General features: G+C 39.4%; 2 protein-coding genes across 2 annotated transcripts in view; one reads left to right on the top strand and one right to left on the bottom strand.

Moving 5' to 3' along the window:
* The first annotated feature begins 4,961 nt into the window (after positions 1 to 4,961).
* Positions 4,962 to 24,210, top strand: EIF3M (eukaryotic translation initiation factor 3 subunit M). Its single transcript, XM_008002753.3, has 11 exons — positions 4,962 to 5,088; positions 8,183 to 8,315; positions 9,767 to 9,905; positions 10,505 to 10,628; positions 11,039 to 11,133; positions 15,288 to 15,371; positions 16,333 to 16,432; positions 17,387 to 17,468; positions 22,455 to 22,598; positions 23,492 to 23,552; positions 24,018 to 24,210. The coding sequence occupies exons 1-11, from the start codon at positions 5,047 to 5,049 to the stop codon at positions 24,136 to 24,138; spliced, it is 1,125 nt and encodes a 374-aa protein (XP_008000944.1). The 5' UTR covers positions 4,962 to 5,046; the 3' UTR covers positions 24,139 to 24,210.
* A 237-nt stretch (positions 24,211 to 24,447) lies between these two features.
* The window catches only part of CCDC73 (coiled-coil domain containing 73), a 170,649-nt gene continuing 167,244 nt past the window's right edge, over positions 24,448 to 27,852 (bottom strand). Inside the window, exon 18 of the mRNA XM_037999541.2 lies at positions 24,448 to 24,736. Within this exon, the coding sequence (XP_037855469.2) occupies positions 24,524 to 24,736 (213 nt within the window). The 3' untranslated portion in view covers positions 24,448 to 24,523. The remainder of the gene's footprint in view (positions 24,737 to 27,852) is intronic.

The raw sequence follows: 27,852 nt of genomic DNA, 5'->3' as shown, positions 1-27,852 counted from the left end.
GGTTGGTGGGGGGGCAAGGGCAAAAGAGTCAGTTCCAAGAAAGAGCTTTCCTAGAAACTGCTCTCAAAATTTCCATCCACATCTCACCAGCTACACCTAGGTATAAGAAGGTTGATCAATTTTGTCTCATAGAAGGGTGCATTGTGGCACCACAACTACACCTTAGTTCTGCTGCTAAGGAATAAGAGGGTGGATATCAAGTTGACAGTCTTTGTCACACTTAAAAAAAAATCTTTTCCATGTGTTCCTAGAATGTTGTGATCACTCATTTTGATTCAAAATTAAAATTTTTTCATTCAAAATTAAAATTTAAAGCAATTTTCAGAGATTTGTTGCAAATCAATCTAGTGAGTTAACATTTAGAGTGTCATTCACTAATACAACAAATACTTTTGCACCTTCTCTGTATCAGGCACGTTGATAAAAAAGGGATGGGATGTAATAATGAACACATCTCCACTTTTTCAGAGCTCGCAGTTTATCAGCTCAGTAAAAGTATGATGTGCTAATATATTATAAAAGACACCCATTTAGAATGGATTACCCTCTATACATAGTATTTAGGTAATCAACTACATATACTATTTTTTCTTTTTTCGAGACAGAGTCTTGCTCTTGTCGTCTGTGCTGGAGTGCAGTGGCGCGATCTCAGCTCACTGGAACCTCCGCCTCCCGGGTTCAACCGATTCTCCTGCCTCAGCCTCCCAAGTAGCTGGGATTACAGGTACTCACCATCAAGCCCGGCTAATTTTTGTATTTTTAGTAGAGACGGGGTTGCACCATGTTGGCAAGGCTGGTCTTGATCAGCTCCTGACCTCAGGTGATCTGCCTGCCTCAGCCTCCCAAAGTACTGAGATTACAGGCGTGAGCTACAGCGCCCGGCCACATATACTGTTTTAGCATAAAAATATCCTTTCATTTATCAGATGAATAATTCCATTGTTTTGAGATGCTGATATAGACTTGAAAACAAATTTTAGATATTACTGTCATGCAAAGCATTCTTGTAAAAAAATATAGCTTTGCTCCAATAATAAAATTTCAAGTGAATATATTAATATGGCTCTTGCAAATAGAATACTTAAAAACATAGTTAAATCCACATTTTCCAGAATTTTTAATCAGAAAGGAGATAACAAATGGAACACAGAGAAATTGAACAATAAAGAAAAACTGTAAATATTTGGTTGTATTTTTCAGGTAAAAATTAAACTAAGAGAATACCACCTTGCAGATGATGGGGCTTTGTTCAACTCTCTGGTGATTTCTTTTCTTTTCCTTTTTTTTTTTTTTTTTTTTTTTTTAGATGGAGTCTCACTCTGTCGCCCAGGCTGGAGTGCAGTGGCGTGATCTCGGCTCACTGCAACCTCCACCTCCTGAGTTCAAGTGATTCTCCTGCCTCAGCCCACCAGGTCCCGGCTAATTTTTGTATTTTCAGTAGAGACAGGGTTTCGCCATGTTGGCCAGGCTGGCCTGGAACTCCTGGCCTCAAGTGATCCATCTGCCTTGGACTCCCAAAGTGCTGGGATTACAGGCATGAGCCACCGCACCAGCCAAGCTTTTAAATAATTAAAGTTAGGTTTATTCAGAAGTCTTACTGAGGATTGCAACCTGGGAGAGTCTTCCAAAGTTTCTGTTAGACTGCTCTAAAGCAGTGTTTCAGCACACAGCTTGTGTACGTCAGTGGTGGCTCTGCTTGTGCTCAGAAGTTACATTAGAGCGAAATCTCATAATGGTTTGGGTGCCAGGGTCCATCTGGTTACAGATTTTGGAGGCATAATCATTATTGCTGTCAGACATTACCTCATGCACACGAAGAGGCAGAGGCTAGGATCATTGAACTTACATTTTCTTTTTTTTTTTTTTGAGACGGAGTCTCGCTCTGTCGCCCAGGCTGGAGTGCAGTGGCGCAATCTCGGCTCACTGCAAGCTCTGCCTCCCGGGTTCACGCCATTCTCCTACCTCAGCCTCCCGAGTAGCTGGGACTACAGGCGCCCGCCACTGCGCCCGGCTAATTTTTTTTTCTATTTTTTAGTAGAGACGGGGTTTCACCATGTTAGCCAGGATGGTCTCGATCTCCTGACCTCGTGATCCGCCCGTCTCGGCCTCCCAAAGTGCTAGGATTACAGGCTTGAGCCACCGCGCCCGGCCTTACATTTTCTAAAACTGCAGTGATTCAGGCAAGAGAATGGGGACCTGTGCTCTATCCCGTTTATCTTTAGGGTATTCTTCCAGAGGATTGCCCTCAGTCACAGAGTCAGGGGCTTTGCGAAATTCTCCAGCAAACAGAATGAGCAAACATACCTTCTTAGGTTTGCTACTTTGTCTCACAAGATTCATCCTGACCTAGGTGAGCACAGGCATTTCCTGCCCAAATGTTGCATTTCCCAAGACTACTGGGCCTGCCACACCCCCATCCTGTGTGTGTGTGTGTGTGTGTGTGTGTGTGTGTTTTTGAATGAATGAAAGTTTAAAGTTTTAAATAACTGTCCATATCCTCTCACCACCCTTCTCAAGAATTTCCCTGGGTGTTCTTTTACTTCACAAGGATCACAGAATGAAAAAAATAATAATAACAATAGTAAAAAAGAGACAAGTCTTATAATATTTGATAACATGGTATTGTATTTTTGAGTCTGTATTCCTCGAACTTTGCAATAATAATCGGAGGGGAGGAGCCCAGGGATTGTTCCTTCAGAATCAACTGGTATTTGTTGACTGTCTGCTGTGGGCTGGGCACTGAGGTGGGTGTGGAAATGCAGGGTGAACACGGCACAGGTTCCCTGCCTTCAGTTTCAGTTTCCACATTGTTAAGGTTATTCCATGCAAGAATGAATCCTTTCAAATTTAGTCTAGCCAGATGTTTTGTGTCCTCTGTCCCCTCAACCTTGTTTTTTTCCTTTGCTTGGCACTTATTTTATATTGTAGTATAATTGTGGTATCAATAAACTGCACATTTTTAAACTGCACAATTTGAAAAATTTTATATATGTATACAATCATGACACAATCACAATCAAAATAATGAACACATCCATAACCCCCAAAAGCTTCCTCAAGCCCCTCTGTATCCATCTTTCCCTCCACTTTACCCAGTCCCTGCCCCCAGGCAACAGCAGTCTATAATGCTGCCATTATAGTTTCTATTTTCTAGAGTTTTATATAAATGGAATCATACAGTATGTCTGGCTTCCTTAACTGAGCAAAATTATTTTGGGATTGTCAACTAAAGAACAAAAATCAAACTTTTATTTTAAGAGATGGAGTCTCACTCACTTTGTCACCCAGGCTGGAGAGACTGAAAAAAAAAAAAAGATTCATCTGTGTTTTTGCATGTATCAATAATTCATCCTTTTTTGTTGCACAGCAGTATTCCATTAAGCAGATGTATAACAATTTCTTGATCCACTTCATTCATCTGTTGATGAACATTTGAGTTGTTTCCTGTTTTTTGGCTATTGAAAATAAAGTGTTAACTTTCTGGAAACTGCCTCCTAAAAAAGCTAAACATAAAGTTACTATATAAGCCACTGATTCCACTCATAGGTACATACCTAAGAGAAATATATGTAAACACAAAATCTTGCGCACTAACGCTCATGGAAACATTATTCATAATAGCCAAAAAATAGAGACAACCCAAATGTCCACCAACTGATGAACAGATCAACACAATGTGGTATATCCATAACAATGCAGTATTATAAGCAATAAAAAGGAATATAGGACTGATACATTGGCGAGCCTTGAAAACATTATGCTAAATTTAGTAAGTCAGACAGGCCACTGTGTATTTTGTGATTCCACTTACATGAAAAGTCCAGAAAAGGCAAATTCATAGAGACAAAATGTAGTGTTTGCCAGGGGCTGGAGAGGGGTGGGGCCAGGGGGTCTGGAGAGGGTGGGGCCGGGGGGGTCTGGAGAGGGGTGGGGCCGGGGGTCTAGGGAGGGGTGGGGCCGGGGAGTCTGGGGAGGGGTGGGGCCGGGGGGTCTGGAGAGGGGTGGGGACGGAGAAGGGGGGGCTGGAGAGGGGTGGGGCCAGGGAGTCTGGAGAGGGGTGGGGCCGGGGGTCTGGGGAGTGATTGCTGATGGGTAGTTTCTTTTTGGGGTGATGAAAATGTTCTAAAATTAAACAGTGGTGATGGCTGTGCAACTGTGAAAATACTAAAAAACTACTGAATTCTATACTTTATGAGATGGAGTGTCGCTCTGTCGCCTAGGCTGGAGTGCAGTGGCACGGCCTGGGCTCACGGCAACCTCCTTCTCCCAGAGTGAAGCGATTCTCCTGCCTCAGCCTCCTGACTAGCTGGGATTACAGGCGCACGCCACTATGCCTGGGTAGTTTTTGTATGTTTAGTAGAGACGGGGTTTTGCCATGTTGCCCAGGCTGGTCTCCAACTCCTGACCCCAAGTAATCCGCCCTCCTCGGCCTCCCAAAGTGCTGGGATTACAGGCGTGAGAGCCACTGCGCCCAGCCAAAGCTGCTATTTCTTAAAAGCGGCAGTGAACATTCTTGTACGAGTCTTTGTAAGGACACACAGTTTGGGTAAATACTTAGTAGTATAATAGCTGGGTCATATGCTGGGTGGATGCTGAACTTTTTGAGAAACCGCCGTTCCTCTGCAAAGTGACTGCACCATTTTATGTTCCCAACGGCAGTACAGGAGAGTTCCAGGTCCACACAAACCCATCCATACTTGGTAGGACCCAATAAGCTTAACATTTCAAGGGGAGGTGGACTTGGGGAGGCGCCAGCGGGAAGCAACATCAAAGCAGATAGCTACACGGGCCTGGAACCTGGAGGCCACGACAAGCGTCGCTGGGTGGAGACCCAGTAAGTCCCACCTACTAGGCCAGCCCGAGCGCGTACGCCACGCCCTGCTGCGCTCCGCGGCGAGAGCGCGCGGTAGGATTGGCTCTCAAGGCCCCGCCCCAAGAGGTCCCCGCACAGGGTGACCCGGAAGCAGTTGCGCTGCGCGGTCCAGTTCCCTTTTCCGGTCGGCGTGGTCTTGCTAGTGGAGTGTCAGCTGTGCCCGGGTCTTCGCCATGAGCGTCCCGGCCTTCATCGACATCAGTGAGGAAGATCAGGTGTGCCTTGGACTGCGGGTGCCGCCACAGTGGGGTGGGGGATGTCTCAGTAGCGCGAGGGACCGCTGCTGAGCCTGGGCCGGGGCGGCCGGGGCGGCCGGGGCTAACACCCGCAGCTGTCCTACACGCCAGAATGGGGAGGCCGCGTGGCTGGGGCGCGCGTTCCTGGCCTCTATTCGCACCGGCTCGCCGGCCGGCTGTCCCAGCGCGGGTCCCGACGCTCCACCGCCAGCTTCCTGGTCCGCGTCGGGAGTCACTTCTGACGATATAGTACTTTTAGACTGATTAGGAATGATGTCAGCTTCCATTCCTCACATGCAGCCACGTCCGGAGTAGGAGGTGGTTAATCTGTAGTCAGCATAAGCAGGGTAGGGAAAAGTAATTTTGTGCTAAAGATAAAATGCCGGGCCGGCCGCGGTGGCTCACGCCTGTATTCCCAACACTGGGAGGCCAAGGCGGGCGGATCACGAGGTCAGGAGATCGAGACCACCTGGCTAACACGGCGAAACCCCGTCTCTACTAAAAATACAAAAAAATTACCTAGGCGTGGTGGCACGCGCCTGTAGTCCCAGCTACTGGGGAGGCTGAGGCAAGAGAATCGCTTGAACTCAGGAGGCGGAGTTTGCAGTTAGCCAAGATCACGCCGCTGCACTCCAGCCTGGGCGACAGAGCGAGAGTCCCTCTCAAAAAAAAAAAATAATAATAATAAAATAAGATCAGAATCCCCGTATTACTGTGCGATCACAGGCGAAGACGACCCGTTATTTTATATTTGCTTTCTATTCCTACTTGTACAAGGGTGAGAGTTGTTCTGTACCCCGGAAGTATGGTATCAGTTCAGCTCTTAAATTCTGTGAGGTATACACCTGATGGACCATACTGATATTTTTAAATTTCCCGTTTGGCGTTTGCTCTTTGGTATACAGGGCTGATGGTTCTCATTTTCCCCATAACAAAAGTTTAACCTTAATTGGGAATTAAACATGACATGGTATTCTTTTAAGTTAATTTTGTATTAACTGAAAACTCTTCTGTGAAGTCCAAGTTTGTCGTTTTATTTGTCATTCTACTAACATGGAAGTAACTTCCAAATTATTGAATATCATAAACTTGGCATGTCTAAGACAACTTACAGAATTGCGGGAGGGAGTGATTACCCCTCCCCCCCATGGTAGGAATGCAGTTCCGATGCTCAGGAGAGCAAAGTAAGAAGGGAAAATGCAAAAGGCAGAGAAAAGGTCAAGGATGGGGAGGGGGTTAAACACAGATAGGAAGATATGAAAGACAAAAAAAAATACCTGATTAGAAATGGAAGCATATTACCAACAGTTGGCTGTTAGGTTAACTGAGAAAGTGTTTGGATTTTTTTTTTTTCTTTTTTTTTTTTTTAACATACGAAGGGATTTGTGAATGGAGAAAGTTCTTGTCATTGATCATATCTTAAGGTGTCTTCTCAGGCTATGCTTCTGTTCTTGTAACATCAGTTGCATTGTAGCCAGTCCTTTCAGGGAAATATGAAATTGCTCAGGATTAGTTTAACTTTGGTCAAATTCTCAGCTTGGTTAGAGTTAAATGGAATTCTTAATCTTTTTTTGTTTTCCTTTGCTTATGCTGCTCCATAACCACTTGTGGCAGTGAGGATGACAGAAAAACAGCAAACGTGGTTGAATAATTCTTAGAAAAAGTTTGCTTTGTATCTGTTTCCTCCATAGAGAAGCATGAAGCATAATTTCTGGTGGTATTTTTGTTTTCTCTGACATGGCAACAGTTTGTTTTCTTTTTTAAATCTTGCTTATAATACCAACTCCCATATGAAGTTACTGTGTGCTTGTTACCTGAAAGGATAGTACCGTCAAATCTGCAGGTTTAATACTTTCCTGAGGCAACTAAACATACTTGGGGGTTTAAAAATCTTGATGGTTTTGATTTTTTTTTTTTTTTTTTTTTTTTGGCTTGGTCTAGAAAATGTAATGCCAGTGCATTTACTAATGGTATCCTTTCATCTTCCTGTTGCACATTCTTATTTAATTATCTTTAAAACCAGGCTGGGCACAGTGGCTCATGCCTATAATCTTAGCACTTTGGGAGGCCGAGACCAGTGGATCACCTGAGGTCAGGTGTTCGAGACCAGCCTGACCAACATGATGAAACCCTGCCTCTACTAAAAATACAAAATTAGCTGGGCATGGTGGCGCGTGCCTGTAATCCCAGCTGCTTGGGAGGCTGAGGCTGGAGGATCGCTTGAACCCCGGAAGCAGAGGTTGCAGTGAGCCGAGATTGCGCCACTCCACTCACACCATTGCACTCCAGCCTGGGCAATAAGAGCAAAACTCCATCTCAAAAAAAAAAAAAAAATCTTCATTTGCTTGGCTGCCATAGGTAGAGTCCCAGAAGAAAAATGGAATAGATGTATATAATTTGGTAGTAGGGTAGGAAATGTCCAAGCGACTGAATGTGGTACTGTAATTGTGTTTTTATAGGTCCGAGATGCATGCTGACTCAGGTATGCATTTCTAAGAGATTAGTTGCATAGTAGATGCAGTTCGATGTAATTTTAAGGCAACATTCACAGGCATTACCCTTTTGTGAACCAAAATGCTTATTATCTCAAATAGATTCTCAACTAATTAACAAATGATTACCCTTTTGCCAAGGTAATGTCTGTAACTTTTCTAGTAACCGTGGTTAATGCGTGTACTTGAGAGCAATACTGTTGTTCATTTCTTTCAAAAAAGTGAAATCTGCCAAGTCAGATTGATTTCTTCTCCCCAACAACCACAACCCCACCAAAGCCTTTGGGTTATATTATCAAAAAGGTTTTTGCTGTGTGCTGGAAGTCCAGCAGGGTGCGGACTACATGAGAGAAATTCCGAAGGTGATCCATAGGGGCTATAGCATCTCTAAGGAGCCACTGGACCTCGTGGAGGAAAACCTGTGGCTCTTGTGGGATTGCCAAGATGGATGAGGTGAGGGAGGAGTCTTCAACATTATTTGAAATAGTTGTTGAATACAGTATTTGCATTTTAAGAGGACAGAATTTGAGATTGTGCTTTGTCATTTATAGTCAGTTTTATAATAGAGCAATCCTCAACAGGCTGCTGAGCTTCGTGCTTATCTGAAATCTAAAGGAGCTGAGATTTCAGAAGAGAACTCAGAAGGTGGACTTCATGTTGATTTAGCTCAAATTATTGAAGCCTGTGATGTGTGTCTGAAGGAGGATGATAAAGGTTTGTTTTTAATTTTTTCTAATATTTCCCAATAAAATCTTTTGAATTTTTCTTGTGATTTACACAGTCGTCCCTCATTATCCGAGGCAAGGAGGATTTGGAACCCTCAGATACAGAAGGCTGACTGTATTTATATGTTTTGAATTTTAGACTTAAGGACTTTTAAATAGATGGGTAGTGATTGTACATATTTTGGGGGCACAGGTGATATTTTGATACATGTATGCAATGTGTAATGATCAAACCAGGGTAATTGGAATATCACACATCTTTTCTTTATGTTGGAAACATTCAACAGTTCTCTTCTAGCTATTTCAACTATACAATACACTGTTAACCAGACTCTAAGCACTGTTGTTTTCAATCTTACCTTCACACATGCTTTCAGTTTGTGTAATCTATTATGCCTATAAAGTAAACCTATTTTGAGAAAACCTCTATTTTATACACAGGTATATTTCTTAAGTGTTATTACACTAAATGCTGATAATCTCAGAATAAAATGAAGAAAGAAATGAAGCTCTTTCCTGTTCATAAGTTTTAGATTAACGTCAAATGGGATACAATTTCAAGTAATCTAATAGCCATTTAATTACTAGGCCAATTTCCTATTTATTGAGATAGAATGGGAAATTTTCAGAATTGTGAGTTCAGAAATCTCTAGTTAAGGTTTAGAGATCAAACTTGGATGCTGATTTCGGCAGCACGTATATGAAAAAATTAGAGATTAAATTTGGGATATGATTAATATCTGTAATACTTAAAAATAACTAATTCAAGCAGAGAGTTGACAGCTTTAATTTCTGATTTCCTATATGTATATACAAAGTTTTCCTTAATTAAGAAAGTATCCTAGCCCCAAATCATACCAGTAACTTCCAAATGATTGAATATCATGACAGTAAAAATGGAAACTTTATATACATGTAAATCAGTCTCTGTTTTACCTAGTTAGAAACCACATCTTAGGCCAGGTGTAGTGGCTCACACCTGTAATCCCAGCACTTTGAGAGGCCAAGACAGGTGGATCACAAGGTCAAGAGTTCAAGACCAGTCTGGCCAATATGGTGAAATCCTGTCTCTACTAAAAATACAAAAATTAGGCGGGTGTGGTGGCGGACGCCTGTCGTCCCAGCTACTCGGGCGGCTGAGACGGGAGAATCGCTGGAACCCGGGAGGCAGAGGTTGCAGTGAGTGGAGATTGTACCACTGCACTCCAGCCTGGGCGAGAGAGCAAGACTTCATCTGAAAAAAAAAAAAAAAAAAAAAAAGAAACCACATCTTAGGTAACAATTTCCTTCCTCTTTAATAAAATATACAAGTTGCTTTCTGAATGCAAAAGTCTTATATTTGATGGTCTTCATTGTATTAAAACACTGGAAATGCATACTTAACTAGACGCATTGAGTATTGTTGTATCACTGTTGATTTTGTTATCCATACTTGTGTAGATGTTGAAAGTGTGATGAACAGTGTGGTATCCCTACTGTTGATCCTGGAACCAGACAAGCAAGAAGCTTTGATTGAAAGCCTATGTGAAAAGCTGGTCAAATTTCGCGAAGGTGAACGCCCATCTCTGAGACTGCAGTTGTAAGTTGAAATCTGAAAGAAACTCGGTTTTTCAAGGGGCTATTTTCATGTTACTAACTTTTTTGCTGCTGTTGTTGAGATGGAGCATCGCTCTTTCGCCCAGGCTGGAGTGCAGTGGTGTGATCTCGGCTCACTGCAACCTCCGCCTCCCAGGTTCATGCCATTCTCTTGCCTCAGCCTCCCAAGTAGCTGGGACCACAGGTGCCTGCCACCACGCCCGGCTCAATTTTTTTTCTTTTTTTTGGTATTTTTAGTAGAGACAGGGTTTCACTGTGTTAGCCAGGATGGTCTCAATCTCCTGACCTCGTGATCCACCTGCCTCGGCCTCCCAAAGTGCTGGGATTACAGGCGTGAGCCACCACACCTGGCTCATGTTACTAACTTTTAATGGTTCAGAGCAGGAATTCTGGAACTTGACTCTCAGCTGTGGCTCTTATTAACTGCGACCTTGGGCAAGTGGCTTGACCTTTCTGTGCCCTAGTTTCTTTCTTTGTAATATGAAGTTGTTAACGGTATCTGCCACAGGTTTGTGGTGAGAGCTAAACTCAACTTAAAACTGGTTGCTGATTTCAAACATTGTTTATTTGTTTGTTAACCAGGTTAAGCAACCTTTTCCATGGGATGGACAAGAATACTCCTGTAAGATATACAGTGTATTGCAGCCTTATTAAAGTGGCAGCATCTTGTGGGGCCATCCAGTACATTCCCACTGAGCTGGATCAAGTGAGTTACTGTGTGGAATAGTTGTTTTGGCTATAAGAGATGTACTTTTTTTTTTTTTTTTTTTTGTGAGACGGAGTTTCACTGTTGTTGTTCAGGCTGGAGTGCAATGGCACAATCTCAGCTCACCACAACCTCTGCCTCCAGGGTTCAAGCAGCTCTCCTGCCTCTGCCTCCTGAGTAGCTGGGATTACAGGCATGCACCACCATGCCCGGCCAATTTTGTATTTTCAGTAGAGACGTGGTTTCTCTATGTTGGTCAGGCTGGTCTCGAGCTCCTGACCTCAGGTGATCCGCCCACCTTGGCCTTCCAAAGTGCTGGGATTATAGGCGTGAGCCACCATGCCCAGCCAGAAATGTACTTTTATAATAAATGTGTTTCTCACTTTTCTCCTTTTGTCAATCTCTTGTAGGTTAGAAAATGGATTTCTGACTGGAATCTCACCACTGAAAAAAAGCACACCCTTTTAAGACTACTTTATGAGGCCCTTGTGGATTGTAAGAAGAGGTATTCAAAAGTAATGAACTAACTTATAACTTAACAGGCAGTATAAGTAGGTGGGGATGTTTTTTAAAGAGAAGTAGGGCCAGTAATTTTGCTTTACTCTGTTCTCCACAGAGTTGCTCTAAATCTATTTCTATAAATTTGACCTACTAAGTTAAAGATAACTATAAAGATTAGAAGTAGTTTTCACTCATCTTTGAATTTTTTAGAAAGTGAACTTTGGCTTTTTTCCCTAAAATAAGAAAGGATGTGGGACCTTTCCAGCATGGGCTTCAACCTACTCCTGTAGCATGAGCTTGGTGAATGTGGTGAAGCATCCCATCATTTTTGGATGGTGCAGTGGCAGACTACAAAAAACTTTGTGTTAATGTAAAATATTCCCTCTCTCCACCCATGTCCTTCCTCTTGCTTATCACACCCTAGACATAGCGAGCCTATGTCAGGTATAAAAGTACCATGCTCTTTGCCAGTCTGGACCAGGAGCTGGCCCTGGTTCTTGTATAGCCCGTGTACTAAGAATGGTTTTTACATTTTTAAATGATTGAGAAAGAAAATCAAAGAAAGGGTTGTATTTCATGATATATGGACATTATATGAAATTCAGATTTCAGGGTCCATAACATTGGTATTACATCCATGCGTATTCGTTTACATATTGTCTGTGCCTGCTTTTGCCAAGAGTTTAGTTACAACAGATACCATATAGCTTGCAAAGCTTAAAATATTTACTCTCTGGCCCTTTACAGAAAGTTTGCCTACCCCTTGTCTAAGTAGTCTTATTACAGTCAGCTTCATTTCTCTGCCAGAAACACCCCTCTCATATTTCGGTTAGTGCCTCCCTTTTACGGCACCCTCTGCTTGTATCCTAGCATTTAACACCCTTGGTTGAAAGTAAGGTTGTAGGCTAAGTGAAGGCAAGGAACCTCTGCTAACCATTGCATTCCCAAGAAGATAGCACTTATTGGGCACTGAGTGGATAAATGCTATCCACAGTAGGGCACTGGAAGGGGATACTTGCTTAAACATGAGATTTCTGACATTCTGCCAATCTAAATGTTGAGAGTTGGTTTTCTTCTTTAGAACACATAAAATACATATTTTAACATATTTTAATTAGTAAAATTTTGAGTGTTTGCCTAGCAGTTAAGTAAAAATGATTCACGTTTATAGGTGCCCCCTTCATTACTTTATTTATATTGGTGGTTGATGCACGTGGTGTCTGTTGTGCATTTTAAAGGGTGATAGTGGTAACTAAGCCCTTACATGTCAGACACCATGATGTGTGCTTCAAATGGATTAAAAAGATTTCTTTAGCTGAGAAGATTGAAGTACACTGTGGTTGCTAAAACTGGAAAATGACTTGTACCTATGCTTACAGTGTGGTACAAGATAATGAGTAAGATGTAAAAAAGTTTTTCTTTGCATTTTTATAGTTAAATCATTATACGTTTTAATTTTTATTGAAAAGTTAAAAATTCCTTAGTTTTTTCTTCCTGGTACCACTACGCTACCATAATTTACAGGGCAACATACGTGATGTAATGAAAAAGACAAAGCTACAACAGATAAAAGACAGGAATGTACATCTAATTGACACTACACTGAATTAATGAATAGCTGCACTTTGCAAACTTTGGCCATGACAGTCCTGAACAAGAGAAGGCTTTCCTGTTTAAGCTGCAGTAACTTTTCTGACTGGATCATCATTCCTCGGTGGCAGATTTGTACAGTTCCTCTGATGCATTTGGATGATTGCCTCAAAGTAACTTGCGGCTTTTCTGACTTCTCCTTGCTTGTGCTCCTGTTAAAAACTGTAGCCCTTTTCTGCTGTTTTTAGAACCTTGTGCTACCATATTTACCGCCATAGAGACTGCCCAAGCATTATCCACCAAAACTGCCCCCTTTCATGCATGGGTCCGTAATTTGATTGTCATTGTCCACTGTAATATCCAAAATCATTATAGGTCCCACCACCATCATAATTACCACTCCCCAAATTTCCTTCTTCATTGTAACTATCATGCCCTCCACTGCTACCACCATATCTACCACCACCATACCCCCCTCTACTATCAAAACCAGGACAACTGCTGTAGTTGCCACCAGCACCTTCAAATCCATTATATCCAGCAACCCCTCCTCCATAACTACTTCTGCTGCCACCACCCCAGCACTATAGCCTCCTCTTCCACCAGAGTTTCTACCCATGGCCAAAACTGCCATCTCCAGAGCTTCCTCCACAACCCATAAAGTTGCTAGATCCACTCTACAACGGCATCTGTTGTTTAAAAAGGGCCCTTTTCACTTCACTAACGCCTATTAATAGAGTGTTATTTCTGAACCACAATTTTACCAACTGTATCATGATCATCAAAAGTTACAAAAGCAAATCCTATCTTTTTTCCATTCTACCTGTCCTCCATGAACTTCTGTGGTTTCAATCTTGCCATACTTTGCAAAGTAGTCTCTCAAATTATGTTCTTCTCTATCTTCTTTAACATCACCAACAAATGTTGGATGGGCGCTGGCCTTCCCAGAACTCTCTCTAGAAACAGCTGTCTTTGGTTCCATTGCATGCCTCAGCTTTGTGTGATCGAGCACACACTGCTGCATCCATCTCTTCAACACAAGAGTAAGTCACAAAACCACAGTCTCTGGAACATTTTGTTTGGGGGTGTGATTACCACACAACCTGTGAGTGTGCTCCAATTTCTTAAAATATTCTCTAAAACTACTATCTCTAGTTTCAAAGCTCAGACCACCAGTAAACAAGTTTTTCAGCTGCTCTGGCTCCTCTGGATCATGGCCTCTTCCAGGTTGAGTTCAATATTAATTTTTTGTTTTTAGAGGCGGGGTGTGACCATGTTGCCCACGCTGGAGTGCAGTAGGTATTTGGCTGTTTACAGGTGCAACTGTAGTGCAAAAAGCCTTGAATTCCTGGGCTCAAGCAAGCCTCCTGAGTAGCTGGGACTATTGGCATGTGCCACTGTGCCGAGGCATTTGTATCACTACATTTAAGATGCGGGTTACCAGCTGGGCGCGGTGGCTCACACCTGTAATCCCAGCACTTTGGGAGGCTGAGGCGAGTGGATCACGAGGTCAGGAGATTGAGACCAGGCGTGCTGGTGGGCGCCTGTGGTCCCAGCTACTCGGGAGGCTGAGGCAGGAGAATGGTGTGAACCCAGGGGATGGAGCTTGCAGTGAGCCGAGATCACGCCAGTGCACTCCAGCCTGGGCGACAGAGCGAGCCTCTGTCTCGAAGAAGAAAAAGAAAAAAGAAGAAGAAAAAGTTGTAGGTTACCACTTAGCCATGCTTATAGTGATATTTCTGAATCTTAGTAAACCTTAGTTTTGAGAGAAGTTTTAGATAGCATTTATCATTTTAAAATAAATGATACAGTTCCTGCTGATTTTGCCCAGGTTGAACTCAGATATGGGGAGTAAGTATTTTTAGAAATTGAAAAAAGGAAAAAAAAAACCTCTTCCTCCTCGTTAACAAAGCTTTCTATAAGCTAAAGTTTCCACAGTTTAAAGAAAGTCAGGAGGAGTAAAGATAAACATTTTCTAAAAGTCCGGTTTGAATGACTGCATTTATTTTGCCCTATTTACTGCAGTGAGACCTGATCATCTGTCTAACTGTAAGAATAACTTAATTGGAAGGGTATCTTGAGTTATTTAAATATTTGGTCTTGTCTCAACTTCAGCCATACTGTCAGTTTCTGGGACACAAAACTTTTTTTCCACCTACGGCCTTTATACTTGTTCTTCCCTCTGCCTGGAAAGTCATCTTACCCCACCTTTCATGAACCCAACTCTTTTCATGGCCAAGAAAAGGATATTTTACATCCTTTTGGTCTCAGCTTACATGTCATCTCTTCTGAGGGAGACTTTGCTTTCTCACTGTACATAAAGTAGCCTTTCCTTTCTTGTTGCTTTGATTACATCACCATTTATTTCCTTCATAGCACTTATTTTCCTTAGTTGTCCATCTTTCCTACTAAAAGGAAAGTTTCATGACTTTTCCCATAGACAGGGATTTTGTCTCTCTTAGTCACCATTACATATGTCATCAGCACACTATCTACCTCTTAAAAATATTTTTAAATGAATGAATAGCAGTAATACTTTCAAGTTCCTAAAGCAGTATTTCTTTTTAGTGATGCTGCTTCAAAAGTCATGGTGGAATTGCTTGGAAGTTACACAGAGGATAATGCTTCCCAGGCTCGCGTTGATGCCCACAGGTACTGTTAAATGTTACTCTAATGAGGGTTTGTCAGCAGTTTAGAGGTGAGCTACAGTATTAAATTATGTAACTGAAATCATGTTTGCAACCATGAGTGATCCAGAGCCATTTGATAGTGTGCATTTGCTGGTGATTCTAATATAGATACTAAAATTCAAGGTTTGATATTGGAAGAACTGTAGCTTGAATATGAAATAGCTGCATGGTGTTTACTGGGTGGGGGTATTGCTGGTATGGGGATGATGATCCCAACCCAAGAATTAGAACCTAATCTCTGGCCAATTAACCCTAATATTAAAGCTTATAGGTGGAAAGTTGGTGGCTTGCCAAGAATTAACCCATTGCTAATGAGAATAAGGGCTTTTAACAGTCTTAGATCTAACTGGTAACAAGAATAGAATCAGTTTTCTAAATCTTTGTAATAAGGATTGTGAAACTTCTTTACATAGTCATTACTTTGTGTGAACCTCTACATGATAGGAGTTGGTAAAAAGGGAAGTTGGTGGTAAAGGTCCTTGACTTTGAGGTCAGACTGCCTCCATTCACATTCTTACTCCACCTCTTAATTAGCACTTCTGAGCTGCTTCATAGTTGATAAGGGGGGCATGGTTAATACTGTCTCCTAGGTTGTGGTGAGAAATAAATGAGATATAAGGCGAGTGAAGCACTTAGTGTCTGGCATATGGTTCTGGCTGCTGCTTGCTATTTGATTACCTTGGTGCTTTCTCTCCAGCTGTGTTGTTTTCTTACAATTAATATATTTCATTTTGTTAAAACAGATGAACCTGATAAACTTATTGGCCTGTCTTAACCCTATCCTGTAACTTTTTAAATGTTGTATATATGTTTTGGACTGTTAGATATTTTACTGAATTAAGTATATTTTATGATCTGCAAACACTCAGTGAAAAGCTAGGATTTCAAAACCCTGAGCTTACATTTTTTGTTCTCTAATTAAGGTGTATTGTACGAGCATTGAAAGACCCAAATGCATTTCTTTTTGACCACCTTCTTACTTTAAAACCAGTCAAGTTTTTGGAAGGCGAGCTTATTCATGATGTAAGTAGTTTATCCTTTAATGTGAAAAATGTTCTCCTTTCCTAAATTTTCCAAAGAAAAGCAGGACTCTTTTTCTTTGCATTAATAAAAGTGACTAATGGCAAGATATGGAAAGATAAAGAACTATTTATTCTTTTTATATCAGGAACAGACATTTTTAGGACCAGCTTTTCTCCAACCACTGAGCACAGTCCTATTCTTCCTCCCTTTCTTAATTTCTTTTTTTTTTTTTTTTTTTTTTTTTTTTGAGACAGTCTCACTCTCACCAGGCTGGAGTGCAGTGGCATGATCTTGGCTCACTGCAACCTCCGCCCCTCTGGTTTAAGCGATTCTCCTGCCTCAACCTCCAGAAGTAGCTGAGATTATAGGCACATGCCACCACACCCAACTAAGTTTTGTATTTTTAGTAGAGACAGGGTTTTGCCATGTTGATCTGGTCTCCAAGTCCTGACCTCAAGTGATCTGCCCACTTTGACCTCCCAAAGTATTGGGATTACAGGCGTGAGCCACTGCACCCGGCCACCTCCCTTTCTTTCATCTTCTCACTCACCATTATAGACTTAGATAATACAAGTTTCTTTTTTATTACATATACATTGTTCCTAGCCCCATTTAGGAAGATAAATCTGATATATAAAAACACATGAACATTTTTCAAATGCAAGTATAAATATAGTTTGGACTGTTGTGCATCTGGACTATGCCATTAGCCACCATCTTTCAGTGTGGATAATTTAGAGCTCAGTGTATTTATTGATTCATTTTAAAAGTGAGCCATATGAAAGCAGATGGTTTGGTAATTTGATGAAACAGAATGATATTTCTGCATTGAACAAAATGTAGGAGTATCTTTAAAATATCTTTACAGTATCTTAAAATATCTTACAATATCTTAAACTATCTTAAATCTTAATTCTGTATTGATGGTATCTTTTTTGTCTCTTATCTGTATAGCTTTTAACCATTTTTGTGAGTGCTAAATTGGCATCATATGTCAAGTTTTATCAGAATAATAAAGACTTCATTGATTCACTTGGTAAGTTTTGGGGTTTATTCTTTGAGGCACAGACAGAGGTGGGAACATGCTACACTAACAGTTATGTACTGTGTGGTCCAGCAAGTATGGTTGTGGCCTTATTTGTAGATAATCCTAAAAGGAGTCGTGTATGATAGGACAGCACAAAAATAGGTAGTTTAAAATATTACTTAGAGTGAATTGAGAATCAGAAACGAAGAAGGTGTAGGAGGTGGCATTTGTGATAGAGAATGAAACTGGGAGTATGAAAACAAGTTGGGACTGGGCGCGGTGGCTCACAGGTGTAATCCCAGCACTTTGGAGGCTGAGGCGGGTGGATCACAAGGTCAGGAGGTCGAGACCATCCTGGCTGGCTAACATGGTGAAACCCTATCTCTACTAAAAATACGAAAAAATTAGTCGGGTGTGGTGGCGGGCGCCTGTAGTCCCAGCTACTCGGGAGACTGAGGTAGGAGAATCAGCCTTGGGAGGTTGAACCCGGGAGGCGGGGTCAGAGGTGGAGGTTGCAGTGAGCCAAGATCCTGCCACTGCACTCCAGCCTGGGCAACAGAGCGAGACTGCGTCTCAAAGACAACAACAAAAGAAAACAACTTGGCGCCTGTAATCCCAGCACTTTGGGAGGTTGAGGTGGGTGGATCACTTGAGGTCACGAGTTCAAGAGCAGCCTGGCCAACATGGCAAAACCCTATTTCTACTAAAAATACAAAAATTAGTGGGCATGGTGGGACACACCTGTAGTGCCAGCTACTCAGGAGCTTCAGGCAAGAGAACCACTTGAATCCCGGGAGGCAGAGGTTGCAGTGAGTTGAGATCACATCACTGCACTCCAGCCTGGAAGACAGAGTAAGGCTCCGTCTCCACAAAAAAAAAGAAAACAACTTGGACCCTTTTTGTCTCATTTAAGTGCTTGCTGAACTTTAGGCCCTTCCAGCTCTTCTGTACCACAATTCTTTGAGGTAAAGTTATAGCAAGAATCGGGTGCTTGGAGAAGATTGAGATAGAAATGGTTCCATTGGTACATTTGTTTTTAAAATTTAGGGATGGGGGAGTGAGCAGAAAAGCAACTGAAAGAATTACCATTACTTTAATCATAATGGTAATTTTCAGAAATGTTTTAAGAGCTGATAAAATTTGATGATTAAAGGTACTTTATTAAGCTAAACATTCTTAAAATAATATTGTTTCTTTGTAGAAGACCTTATTCCTTAGATATATGGTTATTTGTATTTTTGGTTCCTTTTTTTAAGCCATAGCCACAGAACAGTAACAAATAGTTTTTTCCCCCCTCTACTGTAGTATTTTCTGCTTGGATACCCCTGCCATTAACAAATCACAGAAGTATATATAGTGTTGCCAGTTAGATCTGAAAGATGGAATTAGATAATGGAAATGTAATTTTACATGATAGTAAGACTTTTCTAACTGCAGTTTGTTGAAAACAGCATAATTATTTTTATCTTTGAATTTTCTTGTCTAGCATATCAGAGTTCAGTAAATGTTTGTCAAATTGAATCAAATCTTATTCTTATTGAGCAAACCCTATATATGTTCAGTATTTTAATTTCCTTCTGGAGCATGTTTTTAACATGTTAAAATACAAAGAGAAAACTTAGAAAATCTGCAGTTGAACAGGTTTTAAATGTTGTAAACTACCAGTTTGTTTTACACTGGAGTCAACTGTGAAGCTAAGCTGCTTTGTTTTCCCACTAGGCAATAATCAAAATACATTAGAGGTTGATTATATTTTCCATATTAAGACTGAATTTTTTTTTGTTTTTTGAGACTAGTCTTCCTGGTTCTTGAGGATACAGATGAATGTATGATCTACTTTGATTATACTTAGTCTTCAATTTGGTAATCATTAATGTTTGTCACCTGTAAATTGTGTGCCTCCATTGGAATTGGGGAAGATTGACTTATTCTGAACATAATAAGGCATTTGAAATACACCAAGATAAAGTAGATGTGTGTTTGTGTATAAAGCTTTGCCAGGTGCACTAGACCCAGAAAACCACATTCTGTCCCAGTTAATTTGTTTTGTGGCATGAAGCTATGTGATGGAATGTTAATGTCAGCAACCTCTTTATTTACGCACCAAGGAAAAAGGAGTAGTAATTAACACTTTGACACTCCCCCATTGATGTGTAATTGACTGTTTCAAAGGAGCACAGGTTCATAAGCTATTGCATGCATTAAAATTGGGTTTTCTATATTGCAGCATTTTAAGACAGGGGTCAGTGACAATGCAGAAATTGCTCAATGATGCACATTTTTTTATTACTGCATTAAGGTTTTGACATATTAGTAATGAATAAATGTTTCCATAAATTAGATTTTTTATAACTTTAAAATTGAAATACGACACAGCACACTGTGACTTCCTCCTTGAAGATAGTATTTTAGTTTTATGAAACAAAGCACAGCTTCCTACAAAATCTTTAACTCATACTGCACTGCCTTAGTAGTTTGATTTTTCAGAACAAGAGTGCTAATGGTTTTAACTTTGGTTCTCTGTTTTAAAGTTAGTTTAAATATCAATTTAAAGTGTTTTTAGATGCAGGTTTTCACGTGTAAAATAGATAACGGTTTTATGGAATTCTGCCTAGAAATAATCTTCATTCCTCTGATAAGTTTTTTCATTTATGGTAAGATTGTAACTGCAGAAAAGATGAACAGTAAAATAGATTTAATTTTAGGAGTATTTAAAATAATACAGATTTCAGAAGTTTCTATCATTTTATCATATTGAAAGAGAATTGTCTGTCTATGCCCGTAGAACTGAGAATGTTAAGGAATTTTTGAAAAAATCTTGAATACTTGTTCATTGATAGGAAAAAATTCGTAACATTGCTTATTGTGCCAACTAGAATTCAAATTCCTTCATTTGCTTTACATTTCTTGAACATCTGTGCACATCAGTATTCTATTAGAAATTTGTTTATATGCTTTTCAGAAAACATCTTTATATTAATGTGTATATTTTTTAATTGTATAATTAAACATTTATTACAGCTGAAAGCCTAGTAACAACTATCTAGATTCCACAAGTTGCAATCAGTTTGTCAGAACATTTTCTTTTATTAACACTGACAACTTAGGCCAAGAGTAGCATTATCTTGTGTCAACTGAATTGCCCTAACATGTTCACATGTAATCTGGTGTTATCCAGTTGCTACCTTTTGCTTCAGAAAGTTAATCAGCATCTAATTTGCATTTGTTAATTAGGGTTAATGTGCACTAATTGATTTCTTGATGCCTGTAGATTTCCATTAAACCCAGTTAGCAATACTTACTTGTGTACCTCATTCATTTGAGTTATGATGACCATGTTTTTGTTGAATCTGTGCCAAATAGGAAGCCAGTATCATAATTACAGCTAATTAACAGATGATCATGCCCTATGTTAATGGGCTTCCCTAATCTTCCACTAATATAGGAATGTTATAAATTTAAAATTTATTTATGGAGTGTTTAGAGAGAGAACTTTTTAAACAATACAGACTTGAAGCTCTGAATGTATTAGAGGGCACTTGATTGATCATTTGCTAATGTTACATAATTTAAAAGTTCAGTGAAAAGGAACATGTAAATCTAGATTAGTTTTAGAAACTTGGTTTTATAATTAATAAATTAGCATCAAAACAGGTATATATGATATTGTGTTAGAATTCTGCTCTTAGGACTAGGTTATATATTTAGGATTCCTAATTTTTAAAATTTCTAGCCCTTTATTTTAGAAATGAACCTATTCTAGGCCTATCACTGCTACTTTTTTACGATAAGTCACCATTTAATCTCTTTGCTTCCTAGTTTTGTTTTTAGTGAAAGGATCAGGACTGGGTAATTCCTTAAGTTTTCTTCTAGGCCTAACACATTGTTATCTGAATAATTATAACAGCATATTTCATTAGAAATTATAATGCAAGCCGGGTGCGGTGGCTCACGCCTATAATCCCAGCACTTTGGGAGGCTGAGGCGGGCGGATCACAAGGTCAGGAGATCAAGACCATCCTGGCTAACACGATGAAACCCTGTCTCTACTAAAAATACAAAAATTAGATGGGCGAGGTGGCGGGCGCCTGTAGTCCCAGCTGCTTGGGAGGCTGAGGCAGGAGAATGGCGTGAACCCAGGAGGCGGAGCTTGCAGTGAGCCGAGACCGTACCACTGCACTCCAGCCTGGGCAACAGAGCGAGACTCCATCTCAAAAAAAAAAAAAAGAAGAAAAAAAGAAAAAATTATAATGCAAAATTTGAATTATTTGTGCAGTTTTCTACTTTTGCCTTATAAAGAACAATTATCACTGTTAATGGTACTCCTCATATCTAGTACTAACTGTTTTGGCCTATAAATGTTAAATGACACGCACACTTCAACAGTTTTGATTTGTAAGTAGTTTTGAGTTTTAAATAGTGACCTGAAGCAAAATGGAATGTTTTCATAACTGAAAATGTTTGTGAAAATATTTTAAAACTTCACGTTTACCAGTAATAGTAACACAGAAAAAACTAGTAAGTAGATGAGAAATCCTCTGTGTTTAAATGAAGAGCTATTAGTGCGAAAAATAAGCTTAGGTAATTTAACTAAATAGAAATTGTTCTTATGAAATGTACTTTGTAGATTTTATCTCCTAAAATGTATAACTATTTAAAAATGTAAAATGTACAAAACTTTTAGGGTCTAAAAATAATCATTTTATGGCCCATTCTTAACTTTGAATCTATCACCTATGGTACTATAGAAAAATTATTTTTAATACTCCATGGAGTCAGTTTATAGTTTGCAAATAAATATAAGAAGCTTTGTCAAAATTATTCTGTGTAAGTGCTCACACAATAATTTCTGCAATTACAAAAGTAAAAATAATGTCTGCAGCTTAACATGAGATGTAATTGGATCAGGACTGGGTAATTCCTTAAGTTTTCTTTAAAAGTGCAGCTCTTTAATTAGTATGAACACTCATCAGGCTTCACTGTTCTATTATGTAGGCCTATTACATGAACAGAATATGGCAAAAATGAGACTACTTACTTTTATGGGAATGGCAGTGGAAAATAAAGAAATTTCTTTTGATACAATGCAGCAAGAACTTCAGATTGGAGCTGATGATGTTGAAGCATTTGTTATTGACGGTAAGACAGAACATTTTCATTTATTTCTAGAATTTCTCATCTACATGGATCATAGTAAGATTGTTATCTGGAAACTGAACCTTACACAACAAAAATTTGTAGCAGATGTGTGTTTAGTAGATTAGTGGATATATTTGTTGTAGGGTAAAAATTAGTAGAAATACAAACTGCTGTATTCTGTCCCTTGAAATCACATAGAAGAAAGACACTTAGGCAATACAGCATTGTGGTTTTAAGACGTGGATTTAAGACCAGGCCCTTCCTTTGTGAAACAGGAATGTAGGGATTCATTTGTGGTTGTAAGGATTAAATGAATTAATATAGGTAAAGCACAGTGCCTGGCACACATAGTAAGTGATCTACAAGTGTTAACCATTACCAGTTTTTTTATGATGAGCCTAGAAAGAAGAACTTCTTCCTGAACAATTGGATTATAAAGCAACTTAACTGCTCAGGAGTTTTATCTGAGTTTTTTAAATTTGAAAGTTGGGATTACGTAATTAAGATTAATAAAAGATACAGAACTATTGACCTTTTTTCCCCTAATGATCTAAGTCTTCTATAAAGAAGTAATAACTTAGTAGGAAATTAGTTTATTTCCCTATATGAGATGGTAGGGGAAGAACACCTAGAATACTTAAAAAAAAAACAAAAAAAAAAACTGTATGCAATATTTATTTAATATAGATGATCCCAGCAGCCATACGAGAAATGCATGACCTTCCACTTGCTTGCTTCATACTGTTTTGCTTATTAGATTTAAACAGTCCGTGTGCAGTGTTGGGAAACAGTATAAAGTTTTATTATGGCTCATTTGGTCACAGTTTTCATACCTTAGCTATTTTTCTTGGAAATTTTCCATATAACATACAATGTAAAACATCTTTTTTCAGCGGTAAGAACTAAAATGGTCTACTGCAAAATTGATCAGACCCAGAGAAAAGTAGTTGTCAGGTAAGATATTTAATGCTTTGCAGCATTTTATAGAACGATTTAGTTTGTTTCAATTATTTTACTTAAATGTTTAGAGAACCAAGGTGGTGTTATCAGTTGACTGTAGTTAAATAGTTGCTATTTATCATAATTTTATTAAAGTTCAGACTGAATGTGATTAGCTTATTTAATGAAAGAGTCCTATTTTCCAGCACATTTCATTTAATGGCTTAGCATTGGCTAGAATACTAATGACTTTTATGTCTGCTTTATATAGTTGTTCAGGAGAATTAGAAGGCTTAGGATCAATACAGTAAAGATTTTTTTTTAATAATTATGTAATTCTTAAATTCTTTTACAATTCTAAATTATGTCTCGTGTATATTTAATATTGCTTTTAATTGGATTCAGATCTGTAGTATTATAAAAAAAAATACCAGAGGATAATAGATTGACTAACACTGTGTTTAATTTTTCAATTTTTAGTCATAGCACACATCGGACATTTGGAAAACAGCAGTGGCAACAACTGTATGACACACTTAATGCCTGGAAACAAAATCTGAACAAAGTGAAAAACAGCCTTTTGAGTCTTTCTGATACCTGAGTTTTTATGCTTATAATTTTTGTTCTATGAAAAAAAATCCCTAAATAATAGTAAAACATTATAAACTAAAAATATGCCTAGTCTGGACAGTTACTGTCTCAAATTTATACTAAAGTCACAAACTCCAGAGGATATGAAGTAATAAATTACAAAGTGTCACAATGTCTGTCATACAATACATAAATTCTGTTCTGTAAAAAAGGATATTGAAGAAGCAATGAGCACTTAAAAGAAAGGGAAGACAGAAGTAGAATAATACAATTTCTTCACATTAGAAAAACTTGGAAAATGAAGACAACTATAGAGTTACATTTTATTCTAGTAAAAACTATACCAGCATTTCAGTTATATAATTTCACTGCAGAAAGCACTTATCTATATTATTTTAATCTGTTTTTTTTGTGTTTTTTTTTTCCAACATCTCTTCTGCTTTTCTTTTTTTTGGTTGGTTGTCATTTTCTAAAGTTAGTAACTTTTCCGTTTCACTTAGTTGATTTGTAATGAGGCTCTCCCAGTCATCATCTCCAGAAGTATTTTTAGTCCTGATTGCCTGTGAATGGCTTTGTAGCGGAGTTGTTATCAGAGGTTTTGTTTTCACCTAGGAGAGACCAAACTAATTTTACCTTTGACATTATACAAAAGAGTCTGTAAAGCCTCTGCAGTTATGAGTATGTGGTAAAACCACCATCTCTTGGCTGATTTTCACTACCTTAGTAGTTTTGGCACCAGAAAACTATACAGTGTGAATGTGTAGGCTTATGTAGTAGATCTTCAAAATCTCTAATATGTAACGGAAGTAAAGGGTACAAAAACTGCCTTTTACTTCATGTTTCCTCCCATGCTTCAGAGCACCATTGTTGAAGAAACAGGAAGGAGCAGTGAGATATTTGGAAGTTGGCATGTTTTCAAGACACTGTATTGGGTAATTTTAAAAATAGTGTGTTAAATAACTTTTTCATTTTAAGGTTCTTTTCTGATGTTAAAATACTTACTGGAAATTTAGAAAATAGAGTAAAGTAGAAAGAAACTAAAAATCATTAGTAATCCCTTATCCAGAGAGGCTTGTTGACATTTTGGTATTATTTGCTGCTAGCCTTTTTTTCTATTTTTAGCTATTTGATCATTCTATAGAATTTTATGTATTTTCCTCTGTGAGCAGTTTCTCAGGTCATTATAAACAATTGTCTGTGGCTGCAAAATACTCCCTTTTATGGATGTTTGATGATTTATCACCTACTATTGAATATTTGTTTCCAGTTTATCACTACCAAAAATTAATTTTAGTTCTTTTTTTTTTTTTGAGATAGTCTCGCTCTGTCACCCAGGCTGGAGTGCAGTGGCACAATCTCTGCTTACTGCAAACCTCCGTCTCATGGGCTCAAGTGAGTCTCCTGCCTCAGCCTCCTGAGTAGCTGGGATTATAGGCGCGTGCCACCACACCCGGCTAATTTTTGTATTTTTAGTAGAGATGGGATTTCACCATGTTGGCCAGGTTGGTCTCGAACTCCTGACCTCATGATCCACCCACCTTGGCCACCAAAAGTGCTGGGATTACAGGTGTGAGCCAGTGTGCCCAGCAATTTGAGTTAATTTCATGCAAAACAATCTTTGATATTTTTGAGAGATTCCCAGATAAAATGTTCTCTTCAAAAGGAATACTGGGCCAGGCATTGTGACTCATACCTGTAATCCCAGCACTTTGGGAGGCTGAGGCGAGTGGATTGCATGAGCTCATGAGTTGAAAACTATCCTGAGCAACATGGCAAAACCCCATCTCTACCAAAAACTAGCTGGGCATGGTGGCATGCGACTGTAGTCCCAGCACCTCGGAAGGCTGAGGTGCAAGGATCACTTGAGTGCAGGAGGTGGAGGTTGCAATGAGCCAAGATCATGCCATTGCACTCCAGCCTGGACAATGGAATGAGACCCTTTCTCAAAAATAAACAATAGATAAAACAAAAGGAATACTGAATTGTTTTCAAAATAACAATTATGGTGGCCTTTTTTTTAGATAGGGTCTCACCCTGTCACCTAGGCTGGAGCGCAGTGGTACAATCACAGTTCACTGCAGCCTTACCTCCCCGGGTTCAGGTGATCCTCCCACCTTCACCTCCTGAGTACCTGGGACTACAGGCATGTGCCAAAACACCTAGCTAATTTTTGTATTTTTTGCCATGTTGGCCAGGCTGGTCTCTCTAACTCTTGGGCTCAAGTGATCCGACCACCTCGGTCTCCCAAAGTTCTAGGATTACAGGAGTGAGCCATACTGTGTTGTTGTGTTTTAGTTGTAAGGGTTATACATGTGTATTTTAGAAATCTGGAACAGGATAAGAATTACATTAAAATCACCCAAGATCCCAACCACTATTAAAGAATTTGTGTAAATCTTCTGGTCTCTTTTCTCTATCCACTTTTTAAATATGGGGGTTATATTTTTATTGGTTTATATGCTGTATTAAACATTTTTAGCATTTCCTCCTGTTCTTAAGTTTGTTAAGAGGATAGCTCCATCATATTCTGTGTTCTGCAATTCATTTCTGGACATTTAAATTGTAAGAAAATGGTCACCGTTAACTAGGCTGCAGTGAATATCATTTGTTCATAAATTTTTGTGAAGATCTTTGAGTACTGCCTTACGTTAAAATCTTTTTCAGTTTGACTGGTAAAAGTGGCATGTTAGTAACATTGTCATTTTCAGTGTTAGATTATGTAGTAATAAGTTTATTTTATTTTTTTGAGATGGAGTCTTGCTCTGTCGCCTGGGCTGGAGTGCAGTGGCGCCAGGTCGGCTTACTGCAACCTCCACCTCCCAGGTTCAAGCGATTCTCCTGCGTCAGCCTCCCGAGTAGCTGGGATTACAGGTACCCACCACCATGCCCAGCTAATTTTTTATAGTTTTAGTAGAGACGGGGTTTCACTGTGTTGTCCAGGCTGGTCTTGAACGCCTGACCTCATGATCTACCTGCCTCGGCCTCCCAAAGTGTTGGGATTACAGGCGTGAGCGACTGTACCCGGCCTAGTAATAAGTTTATTTTTAAAATGAACTTAAATAGAATGATAAGTTCACGGCTCCCTAAGGAGTATTCTTTTTGGATTGCTCTTTTTGGTTCCCTCCCTGAAAATTCTGTAGTCAACCACTAGTCCCCTCAGAGTTTTACCTCTGATTTTTGGGGTGATTCTTTGTTCATATTTGTCTAATTGGCTTTGTTCTTTCAAAAGTGTCTGCACAGGACTGCTAAGAGAACCTAGGCAAGTCATTTAATTTTTCTGGCTTCAGTTTATTCATTAGCTTCTTTTAGTTCCCAGATGCTATTACCAGAAAGAATAATTGGATAAAAATGTACATAAGTATTTCTGATAGTGTCTGCTATGTAAGTGTGTTCACCATACTTCATTTAGCCCATGGGGCCAGAAAGGATTCTAATTCATGCATTATGAAAAACAGACGGGGAAAACTAGATGAATCTAAATCTAGGTTGCTACTAATTCTGAAGTAAAATGACTGATGATCTGTATGATTTAATGTTTCTATTTTGCCATCAAAATGCTAGGTTCATTTTGGTGTATTTGGCATCCAAGTACAAATTAACAATTTCCCAAAATCCTGATTCTTTGACTTTTTTATCTTGATGATGAAAAGGAAGAACACATTTACACATAATTGCTTTAGTGTCTTTCCCCTTAACTACCCACTTGCTGAGATGGGTAGGAGCA

The sequence above is a fragment of the Chlorocebus sabaeus genome, chromosome 1 (assembly GCF_047675955.1).
Source record: "Chlorocebus sabaeus isolate Y175 chromosome 1, mChlSab1.0.hap1, whole genome shotgun sequence".
Classification (NCBI taxonomy): Eukaryota; Metazoa; Chordata; class Mammalia; order Primates; family Cercopithecidae; genus Chlorocebus; species Chlorocebus sabaeus.
This window is presented reverse-complemented; position numbering and strand designations above follow the sequence as displayed.

Bases quoted from the DNA above. Each gene is read 5' to 3' on its own strand.
- EIF3M (XM_008002753.3), top strand. From the start codon at position 5,047: ATGAGCGTCCCGGCCTTCATCGACATCAGTGAGGAAGATCAG. The intron at 10,629-11,038 runs GTGAGTTACTGT...AATCTCTTGTAG, and splicing joins TTCCCACTGAGCTGGATCAA to GTTAGAAAATGGATTTCTGA. The intron at 11,134-15,287 runs GTATTCAAAAGT...ATTTCTTTTTAG, and splicing joins CTTGTGGATTGTAAGAAGAG to TGATGCTGCTTCAAAAGTCA.